The sequence below is a fragment of the Chionomys nivalis genome, chromosome 6 (genome assembly GCF_950005125.1).
Source record: "Chionomys nivalis chromosome 6, mChiNiv1.1, whole genome shotgun sequence".
Taxonomy (NCBI): Eukaryota; Metazoa; Chordata; class Mammalia; order Rodentia; family Cricetidae; genus Chionomys; species Chionomys nivalis.
Window position 1 is genome coordinate 77,433,108 of NC_080091.1, and position 20,624 is coordinate 77,453,731.

General features: G+C 43.4%; 1 protein-coding gene and 1 pseudogene across 7 annotated transcripts in view; both read right to left on the minus strand.

The window, feature by feature from the left end:
• Positions 1–20,624, minus strand: part of Aasdh (aminoadipate-semialdehyde dehydrogenase) — a 36,636-nt gene that overhangs the window by 14,059 nt on the left and 1,953 nt on the right. For 5 of the 7 annotated variants that reach the window (XR_009057236.1, XR_009057235.1, XR_009057234.1 and 2 more), the window contains exons 2-9: positions 18,137–18,402; positions 17,073–17,193; positions 13,858–14,168; positions 8,279–8,471; positions 3,658–3,899; positions 3,124–3,233; positions 2,492–2,664; positions 1,033–1,225 (exon numbers count right to left, since the gene is read on the minus strand). Coding sequence is in view for 2 of the 7 variants with exons in the window: in XM_057771120.1 (XP_057627103.1) it covers positions 1,033–1,225; positions 2,492–2,664; positions 3,124–3,233; positions 3,658–3,899; positions 8,279–8,471; positions 13,858–14,168; positions 17,073–17,193; positions 18,137–18,366 (1,573 nt within the window). In the remaining 5 variants the exon portion in view is untranslated. Of the gene's footprint in view, positions 1–1,032; positions 1,226–2,491; positions 2,665–3,123; positions 3,305–3,657; positions 3,900–8,278; positions 8,472–13,857; positions 14,169–17,072; positions 17,194–18,136; positions 18,403–20,624 lie in introns of those variants that run through there. The other 2 variants (XR_009057237.1, XR_009057238.1) reach the window with 2 other exon arrangements.
• On the minus strand, positions 4,402–4,811 carry LOC130875406 (ATP synthase F(0) complex subunit C1, mitochondrial-like; annotated as a pseudogene).

Here is a 20,624-nt window from a genome sequence, read left to right on the forward strand (position 1 = left end):
AAGCTAAGTAGTATTAGGCAGAATTTCAAGTCTACTACTGTAATGATCCATTTTATGTGTCAACTTGAATGGTTTGTGGGATTGGCCTACTGTTTAACAGAGACTAAACACTGTTTCTGAGCACATCTATAATGAGAGTTCAGGATAAGATCAGCATACGAATCAGTGGACTCGGTAAAGAAGACTGTCTTCCTCCAGCCCTTGGAGGCCTGAACAGGACAAAAAGTGGAAGGAGGGGGTAGGAAATTCACCTCTGTTTCCTCCTCATTGTTGTGCTGGGAGATGCCCTGCCTGCAGTGTTTAAACCGTTGGCTCCCCGACTCTCAGAACTCAGCTCCAGTTTTCTTAGAACCCTCAGCTCACAGTCATAGTGCGAGACCTTCTGAGCCACACCAGTCAGTTCCTGATGTATTCTTATATTCCTATCTAAACATTAGTTCTGCTTCTCTGGTGATCTGAGAACCACTGTCTAGCTGTGATGGCTGGCCTTCATGGCCAACCTGACTGGATTCAGGGTCACCTGAGGCTGAGGAACACCCCTGGGTGTGTCTGAGAGGATGTTCTAGGTGATGAACGAAGCAGGAAGGACCATCCCTGAATATGGGATGGGGGCATCGAGGGAATAAAGGAAAGGAGACAGACTTGTCATCACCTCTCTGCTTCCTGGCCTGCCGTCACATGACCCAAGCTGCTCACTGCACCTTCCCATCCAGCAGACAGACACACTATGAAGCCACGAGGCCAAATCTTTCCTCCCTTAGCTTCTTCTGTCAGGTATTGTCAAGTTTGCACAAATTAATACTCAGCACAATGGTCTGGGGGAAATTGCCTACTTGCAATACAACCAGCCCACAAGAGTTTCTCATCAGGGATGAGTTAGTCACACAAAGCGATTAACAGAGTTTACTGTAATTCATGCTAGTATCGCTGATAACGGCACTTACACAGCTGTTAAACTAATTAGTGTTAAAAAAAAAAACTAATTAGTGTTCTCCAGCTCGGCACACATCTGCTTTACATCACTTTATTTACCATGGCACGTGAATGGCAGAGCATCAATCAACACCATGTCATCAGGGAGAGCGTGAGTTGGGAGGCGTTTCCGCAATTCTTTAAGGATGCTATCCTTTACCAAATCAACTTTGGCTACGACGAAGAGAATCAACTTTTCCTGATTATACCACGTAACTGCACAGGATTCCACCTGGTGAAGTTCTTCAGCCACCTGGAAGAGAGATTATCCTCACTTACTAATGGGGACACCTAGAAACGGGCTCCTGAATGCTTGGATTTGCTGTACTGTGCTGATCTAAAATCAGTACAGCTGAATCACTTCCAGAAAATACCTGAATTTTTTTTAATTGCTTGCTATTGGTATCTACTACTAACAGAGCTACCAGTCCCCCCGCCCCGCCCACAAAAATACATTCCAAAGCAAATAAACCAATGTATTTTCATAGGCCTGAGGATCTATTTTGTTACCCCCTTTATGTATTTTTACGTATGTGTGCCTGTGTGAGTTTTTATGCACCATGTGAATGCAGGTGCTGGAGGAGCCAGAGAGAGTTGGGTTCCCTGCAACTGGAGCTACAGAAAAAGGTTGTGAACTGTCTGATGTGGGTGCTACAAGGCAAACCTGGGTCCTTTGCAGGAACAGTAACAGTTCTAACCACGGGCCATCTCTCCAACCCCTTATTTATTTTAAAAATAGCCATCTTGGCTGAGCGGTGGTGTTGCATGCCTTTAATCTCAGCACTCAGGAGGCAGAAGCAGGAGGATCTCTGCGAGTTCAAAGCCTGGTCTTCAGAGTGAATTCCAGGACAGCTAGGACTACACAGAGAGACCCTGTCTCAGAACGCCCCCACCCCAACAAAAACATTTAAAAATGTCCATCTAAAGCCAGGCTTGGGGAGTCATGCCTGTAACCTTAACACTAGGAAGGCTGAGTGGGGAGTTGTGCCTGTAAGCCTACACTAGAAAGGCCGAAGCAGGAGGACTTGGAATTTTAGACTAGCCTGGGCTACATAAACAGATTCTGCCTCAAAACAAAACAATCAAACAAAATATCTTCCTGATGGAAATAAGAGATACCTTGAATTATCCACGCCTTTTACTGCAATCATTTTGGGATTTTTGTTTTGTTTGTTTTGTTAGCTTTTTGATACAGGGCTTCTGTATGTAGTCTTGGCTGTCCCAGAACTCATTTTGTAGACCAGGCTGACCTTTAACTCAGAGATTTACCTGCCTCTGCCTCCTGAGTGCTGGGATTCAAGGTGTACACCACCGCCACCTGGCAATGATTCTTTCTTTTTTTATTAAAAGCTAGGATCCTGTTATATAGCTCAGCCTGGCCTTGAGCCCATAATTCTCAGCCTCCTGAGTGATGTTTCAGGCATGTGAGCTGTAGAGGACCTGGCACAGAAGTCTGGCGGTAGCTGCCTCTGCTGTCTAAGACACTAAATAAGAGACACTTAGTATTAAATGGCTCTACCTGTCGTACAAGCTCAATGTTAAGACGTTTGCCATGGCGCTTGATCTGGCTGTCCTTTCTTCCCAAGAAAAACATCTCTCCATCTTTCACGGTCACAAAGTCTCCTGTGGCCCGCATGGTGCCGGGAGGCACTGCCGTTTCACCATCCAGGAAACACACTCTGTTCTCCCCACCTTTCAAAGACACAAACTCCAATGTCACAAAATCCATGGAAAATTGATTTAACAACATCAAAATCAAACACCTCTAAAATTCAGTGACTAAGATTCAAACCTTGACTATATTAAAATGAGACTTTTTAATGCCACCCATGCTACCTGGGCACAATAACGTCAGGAAGTTAGCAAAAGGATAAAACCAAACTTATTTCTAAAAATATATATGATTTTAAAAATATCCTTAGAATACTGCTAGGTAGTTTTGTCTACAAATGCTAACACTTCAAATCATGTCTCCAGATTATTAGAAACTGCATGTGAAACTATTCGGGTAAATACTAAATATCTTGTGATTATGAAAAGACTAAAATTTATCACGGAAAAGTGCACTCTCTATAAAAAAAAAACATGAAATGAACATAAGAAACATCCGACTTTTCTTTTTGAAAAATAAACCAACAAATATAAACCAACCTAAAAATACCTGGCCGGTGCCCTCGTGAACTGGGGAGCCATTTGTGTCCCTGACTTCGACCACCGTTCCGAAGAGTGGTGACCCCAGCTGCACGGGAGATTCGTGTCTGCTGAAAAACACAGCCCAGGGCAAGCTTAAAATTCGCACGTGGGCACCCATTCCCAGTGTCTCAAAAGCACACTACAGCAAACAAAGACAAAAGCAGTTTATGGTACAATGCAAAGAGGCCTGAGGAAATGGTTTGATACTGTTATGTCACAAAAGGATCTGGTAGGATCTTGTCACCAGTTATAAGAAAGATTTTGGATTCTTAAGTTGAAATAGTGTCTTAAATATTATCACTACAGCACTTGACAAACCCTGTCAGTAGGGTTAGGAGCATAGCTCCCCAGTGGAGGGTGGGCTTAGCATGCAAAGACTATCACCTTCAACATGTTCAACTGCCATCCCCAACAAAACTCACAAGCCCCAGGGCTACTGCTAAGATCTTGGGAGAAGACTCCCCCATCTACTGAGTATGACTAACGCCTTACTTCACAGGAGAATTAAGGACTTCCTCGGGGATCCTGTAGAAAGTCGCCCAACTGGACACCTCTGTGATACCATAAATATTAAATATTTGTGTCTTATTGCCTTCGCCTCTCCAGCTTCTGAGAACAGCCAGTGAGGGAAAGGCTTCCCCACCGAGGGCCAGCACTCTCAAAGAAGTGTGCGCTGACAGGACAGTGGACTTGATGAGCTCACATCCAAATCTTCTCAGCAATGTTGGCGTTGCCTGGAAACACAATAAAATCACTTAGTTTCCTCCTTCTGTATGTAAACACTGTAATCATTACTTCGGAACCAATGAGGACACTAAGACTATATTTTTATTTTTTTAAGATGCATTATTATTTCTGTGTATGTTTGTATGTGTGTGCCTGCAGAAGCCAGAAGAGGTCATTGGATACTATGGCTGGAGTTAGAGGCATTGTCAACCATTAGACACAGTGCTAGGGACTAACTCTGGGCCTCTGAGAGAGCAAGGAATACTCCTAACTACCAGGACATCTCTCTAGACCTAAGGCTGTAATTTTCAGTTGGTAAGCCCTATTTATAAAACCCTAATAAATATTTTCCATCTCATCCATTTTATTGTATATATAAAGTTTTTCTTTCTTTTTTTTTTTTTTGGTTTTGAGAAACGTTGTTGTTTAATGGTGAAGCTTAGTGCCCTCCAGCACCAGGACCGGCTTGGAGTCAAAGCCGCAGGGACAGCTGGGTGACCCCCTGGAGCCTCACATGGCGAAGAGAACGAGGAAGGCGGCCATCAAACAAAAGAGCCTCATGGCCTCAGATAGGGCAAAGCCCAGAATGGCATAGGAGAAGAGCTGTTGCTTGAGAGACGGGTTCCTGGCATAGCCAATAATCAAGCTACCAAACACGGTTCCGATGCCAGCCCAGGACCCAGTCACACCAACTGTAGCAGCCCCAGCATCAATAAACTTGGCAGCCGTGTTAATGTCCTGGGAAACAACACTGGTCTGAATTCCCATCTGGCCACCTGGAGAGGGGAGCTGCTGCAGGAAGGTTGTGTAGATGGGCATCTGGTCTACTCAAGAGGGAGGCAGACACAGGCCTGATTAGACCCCCTAGTACAGGAGCGGATCAGAACTGGAGTAATGAGTGGTGCCTTGGTGGTCGGCATTTTTCGATTGACGCTCCCACGCCCCTGCAGCCCCTGCTGGGTCCACGGCACTCTCGCTGTTCAAGGTGACTGACTCCCAGTTTATCTCTTTGTTATTATCAAGTGGTACTCCACTGTATAAATTAACACTTTTTTCCATTTTCATATAAAATTTAGGATCAACTTGTGAATTTCTACCAAACATTTCCTGGGATTTGGTAGAATAGTGCATTTAATATAATTTACAGACTGAGTGTGAACTCCCCTGTTGACAATGCTTAGACTTCAACATGAGTGTGAGATGCCTGTCCACGTAGGTGCATCTCTAATTTCCGTGCTAGAGTTTTGGTGGATGAATGTTGCTGTTCTTTTCTCCCTCTGTGCCCCCACAACCGTGTCTTGTTACTCTTTAAACTTATTCCTATTTTATTATTTTTGATGCTATTGTAAAGAAATATTTTCTTAATTTTGCTTTAGACATTTTCTTAATAGGAATATATATAGAAATACATATGACTATATGCATACATTTACACATTCAAATACAGCAGGTTTTTATATCGAGTGTGTATCTTCCAGGTTTGCTAAATGTTTATTAGTACTAATGTCTTCCTCTCCCTGCCTTTCCCAGTTCTGTAGACACATGATCATGCTATCTACACATGAAATTTTTCCTCCGCCTTGTCCTTTTTCTTCTCTCCCTCTTCTTCCTCCTAGTCTTCCTTCCTTTCCCTTTGCCCTTACTGCACTGGTGAGACTCACCAGCATTAAGAGCTCTTTCTTCTTAATGAAGAGACGAGAATGCCAGGCAGTGGTGGCGCACGCCTGTAATCCCAGCACTCAGCAGACAGATCTCTGTGAGTTCAAGGCCAGCTTGGTTTACAGAATGAGTAATTTCAGGACAGCCAGGGATACATGGAGAAACCCTGTCTTGAAAAAGAAAAAATAAAAGAAATTTGGTGAAACCACAGACCTACCAGAGAGCTGAGATTTAAGGTACGCATCATCACACACGCTCTCTTCTTCTTTAAGATTTATTTCTATGTGTATATGTGTGGGACTATGTGTGTGTATGTGTATATATGTGCAAGTGCCCAAAAAGGCCACAGAAAGGTTCAGAGCCCCTACAGCCGAAATTCCGTGAGCTATGGACATGGGGGCACCCTCTGGAATCACAGCAAGCACACTCAGCCACAGAACCATCTCTTCAGTCCCATCGCTTCAATGTTTTTTTTTCTTTCATTTTTTTTGACTTTTGTGATAGGATCATACTATATAGTCTTGGCTGGCCTCGAACTCACAGAAATCCACATGCCTCTACCTCCTGAGTGCTGGGATTAAAGGTGTGTTGCTGGCACACCCATTATCAGTATCTTTCACCATTTATAATATAATATCTTAAAATAAAAAAAAACAAAATGAAACAAACAAACAAGAGGGCAGTGGTGATATACACTTTTAATCCCAGCACCCAGGAGGCAGAGGCAGGTGGATCTCTGTGAATTCAAGGTCAGCCTGGTCTACAGAGCAAGTTCCAGGGCAGCCAGAGTTGTTACTTAGAGAAACCCTGTCTCTAAAAACAAAACAAAAAACAAAAGGATTATTTTATCTCTATGAGTGTTTTGCTTTCATGCATATGTGGGTGCCTGAGGATGTAAGAAGGCACTAGATCCCCTAGATCTTGGGGTCTGAAGTGACGGATGGTTATGAGCACCATGTGGGTGCCGGGAACCAAACTGAAGTCCTCTGGAAGAGCAGCAAACACTCTTATCCTCAGCAACCACTCCAGTCTCATCTCGCTGAGCCATTTACCATGTAATATCTCACAACCTGGGTTCTACACCCTGTTTTTTTGTTTTGTTTTTAATATTTATTTATTTATTTATTATGCATACAATATTCTGTCTGTGTATATGTCTGCAGGCCAGAAGAGGGCACCAGACCTCATTACAGATGGTTGTGAGCCACCATGTGGTTGCCGGGAATTGAACTCAGGACCTTTGGAAGAGCAGGCAATGCTCTTAACCACTGAGCCATCTCTCCAGCCCTCTACACCCTGTTTTATAACTTCTGTAAGTGCTTCCTCTCTATGCCTATGTGTGCATCACATGTGTGCACCACATGTGTGCCTAGGTGGTGTTCTCAGAGGTCAGAAGATGGTGTCAGATCCTCTAGAACTGGAGTTATAATTATGAGCCACCATATAGGTGACAGAAAGTGAACCTGTCCTCTCCAAGGACAGCGTCTGAATTCACAGTGGGTGTGACAGCATGCACAAAATCCATGCAAGCCCAGGCCAGATCAAGTCCCAGCATGGAGAGAGGAGTTGGGCACAATGTCCCACCCCTAACCAAGGAGCTACCAGCAACTGTCAGTTTCTCTTAAGAGTGTAGCCCTGGTAAGTTGACCATGTGTCAGTGAAAGGCCACATATCAAAGAATATTTGGGCTGCACAAATCAGCCTTTGTAGTGATTTAAATAAAAATAGTCCCCATAGGCTCATAAGAAGTGGTACTATTAGGGGCTGCGGCCTTGTTGGAGTAGGTGTGGCTTTGTTGGAGGAAGTGTGTCATCTGGGCTGGGTTTGAAGCTCATTTTCTCTCTCTTCCTGCTGTCTGCTGATCCAGATGTAGAACTCTCAGCTCCTTCTCCAGCACCATGTCTGCCTAAGTGCCACCATGACAATAATGGACTAAACCTTTCAACTGTAAGCCAGCCCCAATTAAATGTTTCTTTATAAGAGTTGCTGTGGTCATGGTGTCTCTTCATAGCAATAGGAACCAACACTGCCGGGCTCCTTTGTTTGTTTTGGATTTTTTTTTTTGGGGGGGAGGGCGGTTGTTTGTTTGGTTTTGGTTTTTTGAGACAGGGTTTCTCCATGTAGCCTGGCTGTCCTGGAACTCACTTTGTAGACCAGGCTGGCCTCACACTCACAGAGATCCGCCTGCCTCTGCCTCCTGAGTGCTGGGATTAAAGGTGTGCACTACTACTGCCTGGCATCCTTAGTTTGTTTTAAATACAGGATTCTAGGTAGCTCAGGCTAGCCTTGAACTCACTATGTAGCAGAGGTTGGTCTTAAGCTCCATATAGGAAGACTCTACCTCCCAAGTATTGAGAGTCCAGGCAGGTGCTAGCACACCTGGCTCTTAGCTCATCTGTAATGGTGCAATTAATATACTAGCGTTTGGTAGGAAACACAACATGCTTAAATGTTGTGAGAGAAGATACCCCAACAGTACACCACAGTCAAAGTCAAGTTCCTCCAGTTGTACTACAGGAAAATGCACAGTAAATGATTCTATAGGCATGACTAACTGAACTCTCTTTCATTTTAAAATAAACATTGCCATCACAAGGCGGTACCTTTGATGAGCTAACTGCACATCATTAATCCACTGGGAAGAACTATAGAAGTATAAAGGATTCTCTAAGACACGTAACATTAGAAGAATGTAGATGAAAACTTTTCTGTTGGTACTGAAATATACCTGTAGAGCGGTCACTCTGTGGCGGGAAAAGAGAACATCAGCTAACTTGGCTGGGAACACTTTGACAGAAGTTGGCACGATGAGCAGACAGGCTCCACTGGACAGAGAAACAAATATTTCCACAACAGATGGATCGAAGGTCAGAGGCGAAGCCAGAAACAAAACGTCTTCTTGGGTGATGTCAAAAAGCACCCTAGGGACAGACAGACAGAGCACAGCTGTCATAAGGAACGCCGAAGCCTGGGTAAGTGTTGTAATAGGAGCGGCGGTGGGGCTGCGTCCCACCATCCGGCTAGCTTTACCCGAAATAATTACACAAAAACTGTATTCTTTTAAACACTGCCTGGCCCATTAGTTCCAGCCTCTTATTGGCTAGCTCTTACATTTTGATCTAACCCATTTCTAATATTCTGTGTAGCACCACAAGCTGGCTTACCAGGAAAGATCTTAACCTGCGTCTGTCTGGAGTGAGAGAACCATGACGACTGCCTGACTCGGCTTCTTTCTCCCAGAATTCTGTTCTGTTTACTCCACCCACCTAAGGGTTGGCCTATCAAATGGGCCTAGGCAGTTTCTTTATTAATTAACCAATGAAAGCAACAGATTAGAAAGAAATCACTCCCACGCCTTTAATCCCAGCACTCGGGAGGCAGAGGCAGGCGGATCTCTGTGAGTTCGAGACCTGCCTGGTCTACAGAGCTAGTTCCAGGACAGGAATCAAAGCCACAGAGAAACCTTGTCTTGAAAAACCAAAAAAAAAAAAAAAAAATCATTCCCACATCATTTCCCCTTTTTCCTTTTTCTGTTTAAACAAAAAAGAAGGCTTTCATTTTAACATAGTAAAATTACATATAGCAAAACAGTTATCAAGCAAGAATTACAGTTACAATATTTATATCCATTTTATCTTTTATCATAACTAAGGAAAACTACAACTATGTATCCATTCTTCAACTCCATCAAAGATTCCAGAAGGATATAATATTACCTAAGCAAACAAGAAATAAAATGTCATATTCTGTAGTCTTTGAAAAACATGAAGAATGCCTATCCAACTGAAATATATCTCTATATATCTAGAAAATGTAACTAACATGACTACAAGCTTTACTATTATCGATGATTATCCATTAGCCACCTATATTTCCTAATTATACATTACATTTTTTAATGAACTACACAATCACAATACCTTAATCAAGATCAGAAATACATATACATATAACAAAATTGACCTTAAAATCCATACCAATACAAATTATTCATATCTATATCATATCCCCCTTTAAATGTAAAAGAACATTTATAAACAATATATGGGAACATGGGTGCAGTTTTTCTCTCCAAACTGCTTCCTGCTGAATGGGGGCGCTGTTATTCAGGTCTTTTATGGTGTAACCTGTCTGCCAGGTTCATCTCAGTCAGCAGTTGAGTGAAATAATTTTCTGAAGGTGTTCACGGCAACCTTTCAGGAGGGCGTGGTCTATCATACCATATTGGGATAGAAACAATTCACAGGGTCTCATCCTCTGTGAAAACAAAAGAAGACCCTCTCCAAAGCATCATATCCTTAGACCCAAATTCTGAAATCATAATACCCTTATGATATCCATTCTTGGCAGCCCATATAATGAAATGTCTCTCTGTACTTAGCTCTTTTACAGTCAAAAAATTTAAAGAAAACACAATGTACATAATCCATACTCTCTGTGAATTTTCCATTGTTACATGGCTTATTTTTCTCTATTTCTTTTCATCTATAACTATCTGTACTCTGTCTCTTTAAAGACTTTACCCCCTTTTTTTAAGACATTAACTTTATTCTTTATATTCTTTTTCTTCTCTCTCCCAAGCCTACGTACATTCATCCAACACTGTGACTCATTTAGTGGTCTTTTATGTCTGAATCTGTTTTATTGTGAATCTGTAATTTTTTTACTATCCAGGAGCATTTCTTAAAATGTTAAGCAGTTCTTAAGAAATTTAAGTTGCACCATGTACAGGTAATACGGTACTGCCTGTGTCCTGCCCAGTCTAAACCTTAACTGTGCTATTATTATGGTAATTACGGCAGTTCCTGCCTGAGACCAGCACAGTTCGCATGAGCTCAACAGGAGCTGAGCTGCTCCTGCCTCAGAGCCATTTGGTGTCCCTGAGCTGTGCAGTTCCAGGCACATCATCCAAGTTACAGCCAAATCTGACACGCAGAGCACTGCACAGTCTGAAAACAGTATGGAGGCAGGGATCCGCCCTGCTCTTCCGCCTGCCTAAGCCTGATTCTGCCATCTGCCCAGGTGCAGGTGGGGAGCGTTGAGCCATCGGCATGGTCTCAGAGCACTCTCCTTCCGATCCTAAGCGGATCCCAAGCGGGAACACAAACATCTCGTCCCATAAAAGCCATTGAAATGTTTTAAAGCCAGAGTTTGCATTGGTGGCACAGCCCAGGAAGCCACGCTTTAAAATGACGCAGCATTTTTTTCTGCTGCTGTTGCCGAATCAGGAAATCTCTCTCCAGCAGGCCAACAAACAGCAAAAATCTGTGTTAAACTCTCTCTCCCTTATTTTTTAGCCTTCTCAAGTTTTTAGGTGGATTTAGTTATCACGTTGGGTGCCACTCTGTTGTAATATGAGTGGCGGGCTACGTTCCTGGCACCCAGCCGCCTGCTCGGCTAGCTTTATACTGAAATAATTACACGGAAACTGTATTCTTTTAAACACTGCTTGGCCCATTAGTTTTAACCTCTTATTGGCTAGCTCTTACATATTGATCTAACCCATTTCTGATATTCTGTGTAGCCCCACGAGCTGGCTTACCAGGGAGATCTTAGCCTGCGTCTGTCTGGAATGGGAGAATCATGGCGACTGCCTGACTCGGCTTCTTTCTCCCAGCATTCTGTTCTGTCTACTCCGCCTACCTAATTTTCTGTCCTATTAAAGGGGCCAACGCAGTTTCTTTATTAACCAATGACCTTCCTCCATCAGGTAAGCACAGACCCTAAAGAACCATTAAGTAGGGACAAGAGGGCCGGGCGGTGGTGGCGCACGCCTTTAATCCCAGCACTTGGGAGGCAGAGGCAGGCGGATCTCTGTGAGTTCGAGACCAGCCTGGTCTACAAGAGCTAGTTCCAGGACAGGCTCCAAAACCACAGAGAAACCCTGTCTCGAAAAACCAAAAAAAAAAAAAAAAAAAAAAGTAGGGACGAGAGAGACAACTGGGTGGTCAAAAGCACTTCCTGCTCTTGCAAAGGACCCAGGTTCAGGTCCCAGCACCTGCATGATATTTCACCACCATCTGAAGCTCTTGTTCCAGGGAATTCATGCCTTCTCCTGACATCCACGAACACCAGGCATAAACTGACATGTATGCAAGAAAAACATTAATATGCATAAAATAAAAATAGATAAATCTAAACAAAGAAGAGGGAGGAAATCAGTTATCAGGAAAACACATTTTCTGGATGCTTCAGACTTTGTTCTTCAGATTAACCAATGGTGCAGCTGCTGCTGGAAACCCTCTTTACAGAAGGCAGGACTGAGAGCCCTTTAGGTGTGGTAGCGCATGCCCACAATCCCAGCACTTGGGAGCAGAGAAGGGTGGGTCTCTATGAGTTTGAGGACAGTCAGAGCTACATAGTGAGACCCTGTCTCAAAAAAATTTAAAAATAAAATAAATAGAAGAAAGTGCCTTAAATAATACCATTTCCCCTCTTCTACCAGACAGACTTTCTGGTATGTCGATTTAGACAGATTGAACTATAACCCCCAGAATTCTCTTTCTACTATGGTTTCATTCTTATTTTTGTTGTTTTGTTTTTTTGCTTATAGAGACATTCTGGCTGGCCCTGGTACTCACTATGTAGCCCAGAATGGTCTCAAACTCACAGCAATCCTCCTGCTTCAGCCTTCCAATAGCTAGAATTACAAATGTGAATCACCAGTTATACGGGTTTCCCTTTAAGGGGGAAGTCAGAGAACAGAAGGATGGCAGCTGCTAGTTAGTAAAGGTACACCCTCTTGTTGGTTATTCTGCTGAACGGTCCAGTCCACAGTCAGCTGAGTGTTATCAATCCTGGAATGGCTGAATTTCTCCTTAGTGAAAACCAAACAAGGCTAGAGAGACGGCTTCATGGACCAGAGCATACTAGTGCTCCAGCACCTACTGAGAGGTCAGGCAGTGCGGTCTAGGTAACTCCAGCTCGAGAAGGAACCAAAGTCTCTGGCCTCTGCAGGCACATACCATACCCACAAGTATATACAGACATAAACACAAATTAAAAACAAATTAAAATATTTTTTTTTTTTTTTTTTTTTTGGTTTTTCGAGACAGGGTTTCTCTGTAGCTTTGGAGCCTGTCCTGGAACTAGCTCTGTAGACCAGGCTGGCCTCGAACTCACAGAGATCCGCCTGCCTCTGCCTCCCGAGTGCTGGGATTAAAGGCGTGCGCCACCACCGCCCGGCATTAAAATATTTTTTAACAAGAAGCAGCAGCAGCTGACTGTGTTTTCTGACTGCTGTGGACAGTCTCATGCCTGTGGGAGTCCCAGCCTGCTATGACTCTCTCCTAGCTGCATACTTTGTGCTCTCCACACTTCTTCAGCCACACTGTGAAAGCCAGTTCCTCATAATAATTCTTTTTTTTAAATATTTATTTATTTATTATGTATGCAATATTCTGTCTGTGTGTATATCTGTAGGCCAGAAGAGGGTGCCAGACATCGTTACAGATGGTTGTGAGCCACCATGTGGTTGCCGGGAATTGAACTCAGGACCTTTGGAAGAGCAGCAGTGCTCTTAACCACTGAGCCATCTCTCCAGCCCATAATAATTCATTCTTATATTCTGGTTTCCTTTCAGTAGACTCTTCCTTCTGCTTGATTTATTTTTCATTTTTATTTCTGAAGACATTGTGTGTGCGCATTGCAAATGCACAAACGTGTGAGGAGACGGTGCTAGCAGCCAGAAAACGAGCTGGAGTTAGAGGCATTGGTGGGATGGATGCCTGGGATCTTAACTCCAATCACACGCACGCGCACGCACGCATTCTGTGATTGGCGTGTTAACAAGTGCATACCTTACCTCTTGTCTGCAGAAGTCTAAATATATACATCAATCAGGCAGATCCAACTGATCAGTTATTTAAGCTTATCCACTTGGATCAAGATTTACAAAGATTTAAACTCATTTTTTTTTTTTTTAAATGCAAGATTTTGTTTGTTTGGTATTTTGTTTTTCAAAACAGGGTCTCTCTGTCTGACAGCCCTGGCTGTCCTGGAACTTACTCTATAGATCAGGCTGGCCTCGAACTCAGAGATCCACCTGCCTTTGCTTCCTGAATGCTGGGATAAAAGGTGTGGGCTATCACTGCTCAGCTAAAATGGAAGGTTTTTGTTTGTTTGTATTTTGAGGCAGGGTTTCTCTGTAGCTTTGGTGCCTGTCCTGGAATTAGCTCTTGTAGACCAGGTTGGCCTCAAACTCACAAAGATCTGCCTGCCTCTGCCTCTCAACTGCTGAAACTACAGGCGAGTCCCACCACACCCAGCTTAAAGCACAAATTCTAAGGGATTCAAAGGAGGACTCACCGAAAGTGCTGGACATTTGGTAGTATGCATGCATGAGGCACTCTGACAATCTTTGGTGTTCCTGTGGTCCCCGAGGTGTGTAGAACATAAGCCAAGCAACGCTCCTGCCGAATGTCCACGTGTGCCCTCCCTTCGATGCTGTTCTCAGAACTCATGCTGGTTTCTCTATCATCCACCTTGAATTTCTCTTTTCCATCACTGAGCGCCGACACCTCGCCGTTTCCCCAGTGAAGTCTGTAGAGCACCAGGTCCTTATGTTCCACTGAAACTGTGTCATAGTTCAAAACTGCTTCATGTGAAGATCTGAATTTCTATTAGAGAAAATATTTACAAATATTAACATATTAAAAAGGCTTCTTTGGGCTGGAGAGATGGCTCTGCTCCTCCAGAGTTCAATTCCCAGCAGCCACATGGTGGCTCACAACCATCTATAATTAGCTTCTGGCCTGCAGCATACATGCAGGTAGAATACTATGTATATAATTAAGAAAGGAAGGAAGGAAGGAAGGAGGGAAGGAGGGAAGGAGGGAGGGAAGGAGGGAGGGAGGGAGGGAGGGAGGGAGGGAGGGAGGGAGGAAGGAAGGAAGGAAGGAAGGAAGGAAGGAAGGAAGGAAGGAAGGAAGGAAGGAAGGAAGGAAGGAAGGCTTCTCTTATAGAAATGTAAAAGACCCATTTACTCATTCAATATGGCTTAACCAGGGATGGGAGTACTAGCTATGTATCTGGGAACAAGGAGAAATAAGACATACCTAAGAGTTAAGTGTCCTTACTTTCAAACTCACCTTCAAAGCAGATGAATATAAAAGCATGCAACTGTAATGCAACGTTGGAAAAATGATAACAGCACATGACTGAGATGTTAGTGGAGAAGCGGAATTTAACTCCACACAAAGGGTCAGAGATTTCAGAGGCAATATTTGTACTCTCCAAATGAGAAGATGGGTAGTTCAGACAATCACCAATACAGAGCCACATGATCTAAGAAGGCTGACACCGTGGAGAACAGTAAGCTCTTCAGAAATGTGCAGAAATGGAGAAGGTGAGGCTTGGTGTATGTGAAAGATGAATGGAGATGAACGGAGAATCCTCAATTACTTTGTATAATTAGCGTCAAGTACCCTTAGCCTATACAGGATGGGACCCATCTGAAAGTGGCAACAGCAGGGGACTAAACTCCGTTAAATGAGAGCCACTTACTGAATCCTTTACAATGGTTCTGAGCTGGTCTTGAACTAGGAGTGGACAGCAAGATTCTGCAAGCAGCCTCAACAGAAGTTGGGACCTAATGGCTATGGTTCTGGCTTCGGTGCGATGCAGGAGTGAGCTGGATGAAACGGTGTTATGTTTATTTTGTTCGCTTTTTGATCTTTGGAAACAAGTCCTTGCTATGTGGCCCTGCTGGTCTGGAATGCACTATGTGGACCACTTCAGCCTCCAGCTGGAGGTCATCGTCAGCACCCTGAGTGCTAAGACTACAGAGTGCACCACCACTGGACCCATACACATTGAAAGTGGGGTCCTTCTGAATAGAGCTTCTTGTGTTAATAAAAGCAGCTCCACTGAAACAATCTAAGTTTTCATATTAAACAAATATAAATAATGAAAGATCAAACCCTGGTAGCTTGCCACATTTTCTGCTTGTGTGTTTATTGTATGTGCGCATGTTAGAAGCAGCATGTTATATGCAGCCCGTTATGCTATAATAATAATATTAAAGGCAAACTGTACCCATCTGTAACCACAAAATACATGATGAGGTGGAGTCAGCAGAACCTTCTAACAGAAGTTCAAGGTTAGCTGAGCACAGTGGTGCACGTCTTTAATCCTAATCCCAGCACTCAGGAGCCAGAGGCAGATGGATCTCTGTGAGTTTGAGGCCAGCCTGGTCTACAGAGTGAGTTCCAGGACAGCCAGGGCTAAATAGAGAAACGCTGTCTGGGGGAAGGAGCGTTTTTTTATGTGTATCTGTATACCTGCTTGTCTGTGTGTGTAACATGTGGGTGCAGAAGAGGCACTGAATATCGTGAACTGGAGTTACAGGCTTTTGTAAGCCACCCAGGGTGGGTACTGGAACCCAGGTCCTCTGCAAGAACAGCAAGTGCTCTTAACCTCTGAGCCATCTCTCCAGCCCTATACTTAAAAATGTTTTAAATAATAAATTTAGTTTTTCACTAATGTGTGGTCTAAAAGCTGATCTCTTTTTCAAAACGTAAACTTATTTATAATTCTCTAACACTGATATAAGTACATAAAAGTAGACTCTCCAAGTATGGCACTTTCCACCATGGGAAATAATCTGGAAGTAGGAAAGAAAAACAACTGCCACAAGGTTAGAAGATATTTTCATATCATAAAGGGGTGGTTCTCAGCGAAGTGTTCAGGGTGGAGAGGGGACACTTAGGTAGATCTGGGCATTTTTGGATGTCATACCAAAAAGGTGCTAGTGGTCTCTAGTTTGTGGAGGGCAGCAATGCTATTAACCATCTTATGTTGTACAGGAAACTTCCCACAACACTCAACAAAAATGCTGGACCTGAGAAACTTCCCACAGCAACACTCAACCACAACAGTGACATCACTGGACCTAGGAAATACTGTCAGAGTTGGTGGATTAAGAAATTAAGACAGCCGGGCGGTGGTGGCACATGCCTTACGCCTTTAATCCCAGCACTCGGGAGGTAGAGGCAGGCGGATCTCTGTGAGTTCGAGACCAGCCTAATCTACAAGAGCTAGTTCCAGGACAGGCTCCAAAACCACAGAGAAACCCTGTCTCGAAAAACCAAAAAAAAAAAAAAGTTAAGACAGAAGAGAGAACTTTTTTTTTTCTTTTTTGGTTTTCTGAGATAGGGTATGTCTGTGTGGCCTTGGCTGTCCTGGAAGTAGCTTGGTAGACCAGGCTGACCTCAAAGTCATAGGTTGAGAGAACTCTTTTTTTTTTTTTTTTTTTTTTTTTGGGTTTTTTGAGACAGGGTTTCTCTGTGGCTTTGGAGCCTGTCCTGGAACTAGCTCTTGTAGACCAGGCTGGTCTCGAACTCACAGAGATCCACCTGCCTCTGCCTCCCAAGTGCTGGGATTAAAGGCGTGCGCCACCACCGCCCGGCTGAGAGAACTCTTAAACTGGAAATATTCTCATATTCTCTCTCTCTCCCTTTCTCTCTTCCCCCCTCTCCCTCCCACTTCACACCCCTCCAAAACACTTAAACACCAAGACTTACGTTAACCTGCTTTTTTTCAACAAGAACATACTTCAGATGACATTTCTTCATAAAGTGAACTGATAATGACGGTGGTGAGTCTGGATCCACAGGTGCATAAGCCGCTGGGACCTGAAGAATCCTGAAGGGCAAGTGCAAGGTTACCAAGATGGACAAAATTCTCCTGTGAGCACTTTGATGTCCCTGTTTTAATATCCATTTGAATTTCACTAATTTTAGGGTCACGCTCAGTTGTAAATAATTATTTTATCTTGAGCCCAGTGAATATCTGAGAGCTCTTGACACTTAATGTACAGAAATACAACATTTTCAAAGACTTGACAAGACCTGTAGTGGTGTCTCAGTGCTTTCCTGTGAGCTAACAACAGTTATATAATGCTTCAGCTGTTTTTTTTTTTTTTTAAAGATTTATTTATTTATTATGTATACAACTTTCTGCCTCCATGTATACCCACACACCAGAGGAGGGCACCCTATCTCATTACAGATGGTTTGGAGCCACCATGTGGTTGCTGGGAATTGAACTCAGGACCTCTGGAAGAGCGGACGGTGCTCTTAACCATTGAGCCATCTCTCCAGCTCCCAGCTGTTTTCTTTTGACAGACAAATGTGGTCGGTCTTTAATGCAGATATTTAAATATTCCATTAGTAAAACCTTTTAGTCTCTCCTTAATAGGCACAAACTAAATGATTAAAATGATTAAATGCTTAAAATAATTTACTTATGCCGGGCGATGGTGGCGCATGCCTTTAATTCCAGCACTCGGGAGGCAGAGGCAGGTGGATCTCTGTGAGTTCGAGACCAGCCTGGTCTACAGAGCTAGTTCCAGGACAGGCTCCAAAGCCACAGAGAAACCCTGTCTCGAAAAAACAAAAACAAAAACAACAACAACAAAAAAAATTTACTTAAAATTAGCACAATGTGTACTTTAACTTCTTTAGAAAATTGATAAACTAATGCCAAAAAATCCAACAGTAAATAGAAACGTAGCTTACAATGTGTGCTGTGTATTAAAAATTATAAACTAGCTTAGAGTCATATCACTTTATCCTAGAAATATTACCCTAAAATCCAGGAGGGTACGCTTATCCCAGGTTGGCAGTAGAGACCAATTTCCCGAATTCCTCCAAAGTCACAGTGTGTCAGCAGGAAATCACATAATTCGGAAGCCTCGCTCAGCACTGTCTTGTAGGTGTGACACACTGGGGGCCGGCTGCTGCCTTCGTCAAAGCACACAGCTGTTCTGTTCAAGTGCACGGAGGCCGCACGGTGCACCAGCGCCTGAAGAGTCATTTTACTGAGGTTTGTTTAAACACCAGTGACCGAGATCTACACAGAGAGAAATGTCAGAAGTCAGGGGAGTTTTAGGGAGGCAAAGAAGAAACACGTCTCTGAGTAAAAAATGACTGTATTGGCTGGGTATCTGCCGCGCACCGCGGGCCCCGGTCTGCGCTCCATGCGCTAGACCCCAGTTCGGAAGCTTCGGGCAAGGGGCTGGAGGTTGAAAACACAGATGCAGAGACAGACCGACACGCAGACCTTTTAACACTGATACTAAAGCCCCTCTTTAATAGCACCATGTAGGCTTAAATACACTGCAGTCAATGGCCAACAGCTGAAAATCCCATCCTCTGATCCGCTAAGCTAGGCACAGCTTCTAGTAACTTCAATTAGAAGGTTCTAGGAGGGAAGAGTAGCTGAAGGCCAGGACTCAAAGTCCCAACAGGTATCTACACCAGTAACAGATCGCTGCCAGTGTGCCCCGAGTTCCGTCCCAGCAAGGCGAAAGAACAAACTGAGAGGAAGTGCCCAGATGAAAGCTATGTCTCTGTCAGAGATTCTGCAAGGGAAAGCGGACCAACTGATGAAATGAGTCTGCAGGGTTGACTGGGATCTGCAGACTCAAACTATCTTGGGATATCCCGACAGCAGGTTTATTGCCCACCTGTGTTGTGAGACACTTGTACACTGTGTGAAGGTGTGCTGCGGTGGTTGGTGTAAAAAAGGCTGAACAGCCAATAGCTAGGTGGGAGGTATAGGTAGGATTTCCTGGGAGAGAGAGGAAGAAGAAGAGAATCCAGGCACACAGGAGCTGCCACGAGACACAGGGAAAACAGGAGGTGCGAGATGGGAGAAAGGAAACACCATGCGATAGTACACAGACTAATATAAATGGGTTAATTTAAGTTATAAGAGCTAGTGAGGAATATGCTTAAGCTATAGGCCGAGCTTTCTTAATTATTAAGTCTCCATGTCATTTTTTGTGAGCTGGCAGTCCAAAGAAAAACCTCTCCACACAGCTGTGTGCCGACATCCTCAGTGTCTGTCAGCTGAAGCCTCTGTGGATATGAGTTACAGCCTAGCTTCCACCAAGCCCACAGCTACGACAGTCATCTCAGGACCGCCCCCACACAAGAATGGAATGTTTCTAGATTTGCTGTAATCCACCTACCTAATTCCCACCAACAGATTTTGAAAATGCCTTGGTGTTTTACTTTCCTGTGTCTTTCAGGTATACAACCTCATAGAACTGCTTCCATGCCTGGAACACGATTTTTAAGCTAACCTAATCTGTGTTCCTGGAACCTGACCTCTCATTTTTGGCTAATAATAAATTATATCTTATTGTCCTTATGATAAGGGCAGTATTTTGTGTTACTAAAACAAACAAAAAGCTGTATCAAAGATCCATAACTGACGCTCTAGACTTACAAAATACCTATGGCAACTTTGTGGGAAACACTGACATAAAAAATTTGATGATGGCTGAATCAACACTGGATCAGAACTTAAACAAATGGGAATGATGTGACACATACATAATAGGAATAAACAGGTAGAAATGTAGATTTATAGCCGAATGGTGGTGGCGGGGCATGTCTTTAATCCCAGCACTTGGAGCTAGAGGCAGGTGGATCTCTGAGTTTAAAGGGCCTGGAGAGCTGGTTAAACACACTAGTTGCCAAAGGACTAGGGTTCAATTCCCAGCATCACCTGGAAGCTTATCAGCTTTCTACCCCTAGTTCCTAGGGATCCTATTAGCTCTTCTGACCACTGAAATGAATATGGTGCACATGAATGCATGCAGGTAAATATTCTTGAGTAGAAAATAAAAATGAATAAGATATTTTGTAGATTTACTTTATGTATATTAATTTTTGTCTGTATACATGTGTATCACATGTCTGCATGCTGGAACCTCTGGAACTGGGGTTGAAGATGGTTGTGACACACCATGTGGGTGCTGGAAACTGAACTCAGGTCCACTTCAAGAGCAACAATTTCTCTTAATTACTCTCTTTTTTTTTTTAAGATTTATTGATTTATTTATTATGTATACAGTATTCTGCCTACATATATCCTATAGGCCAGTAGAGGGCACCAGATCTCATTACAGATGGTTGGTAGCCACCATGTGGTTGCTAGGAATTGAACTCAGGACTTCTGGAAGAACAGTCAGTGCTCTTAACCTCTGAGCCATCTCTCCAGCCCCTCTTAACTACTCTCTAGGCCAAAGTAAATACATCTTTTAAAAATTTTTTTTTAAAAAA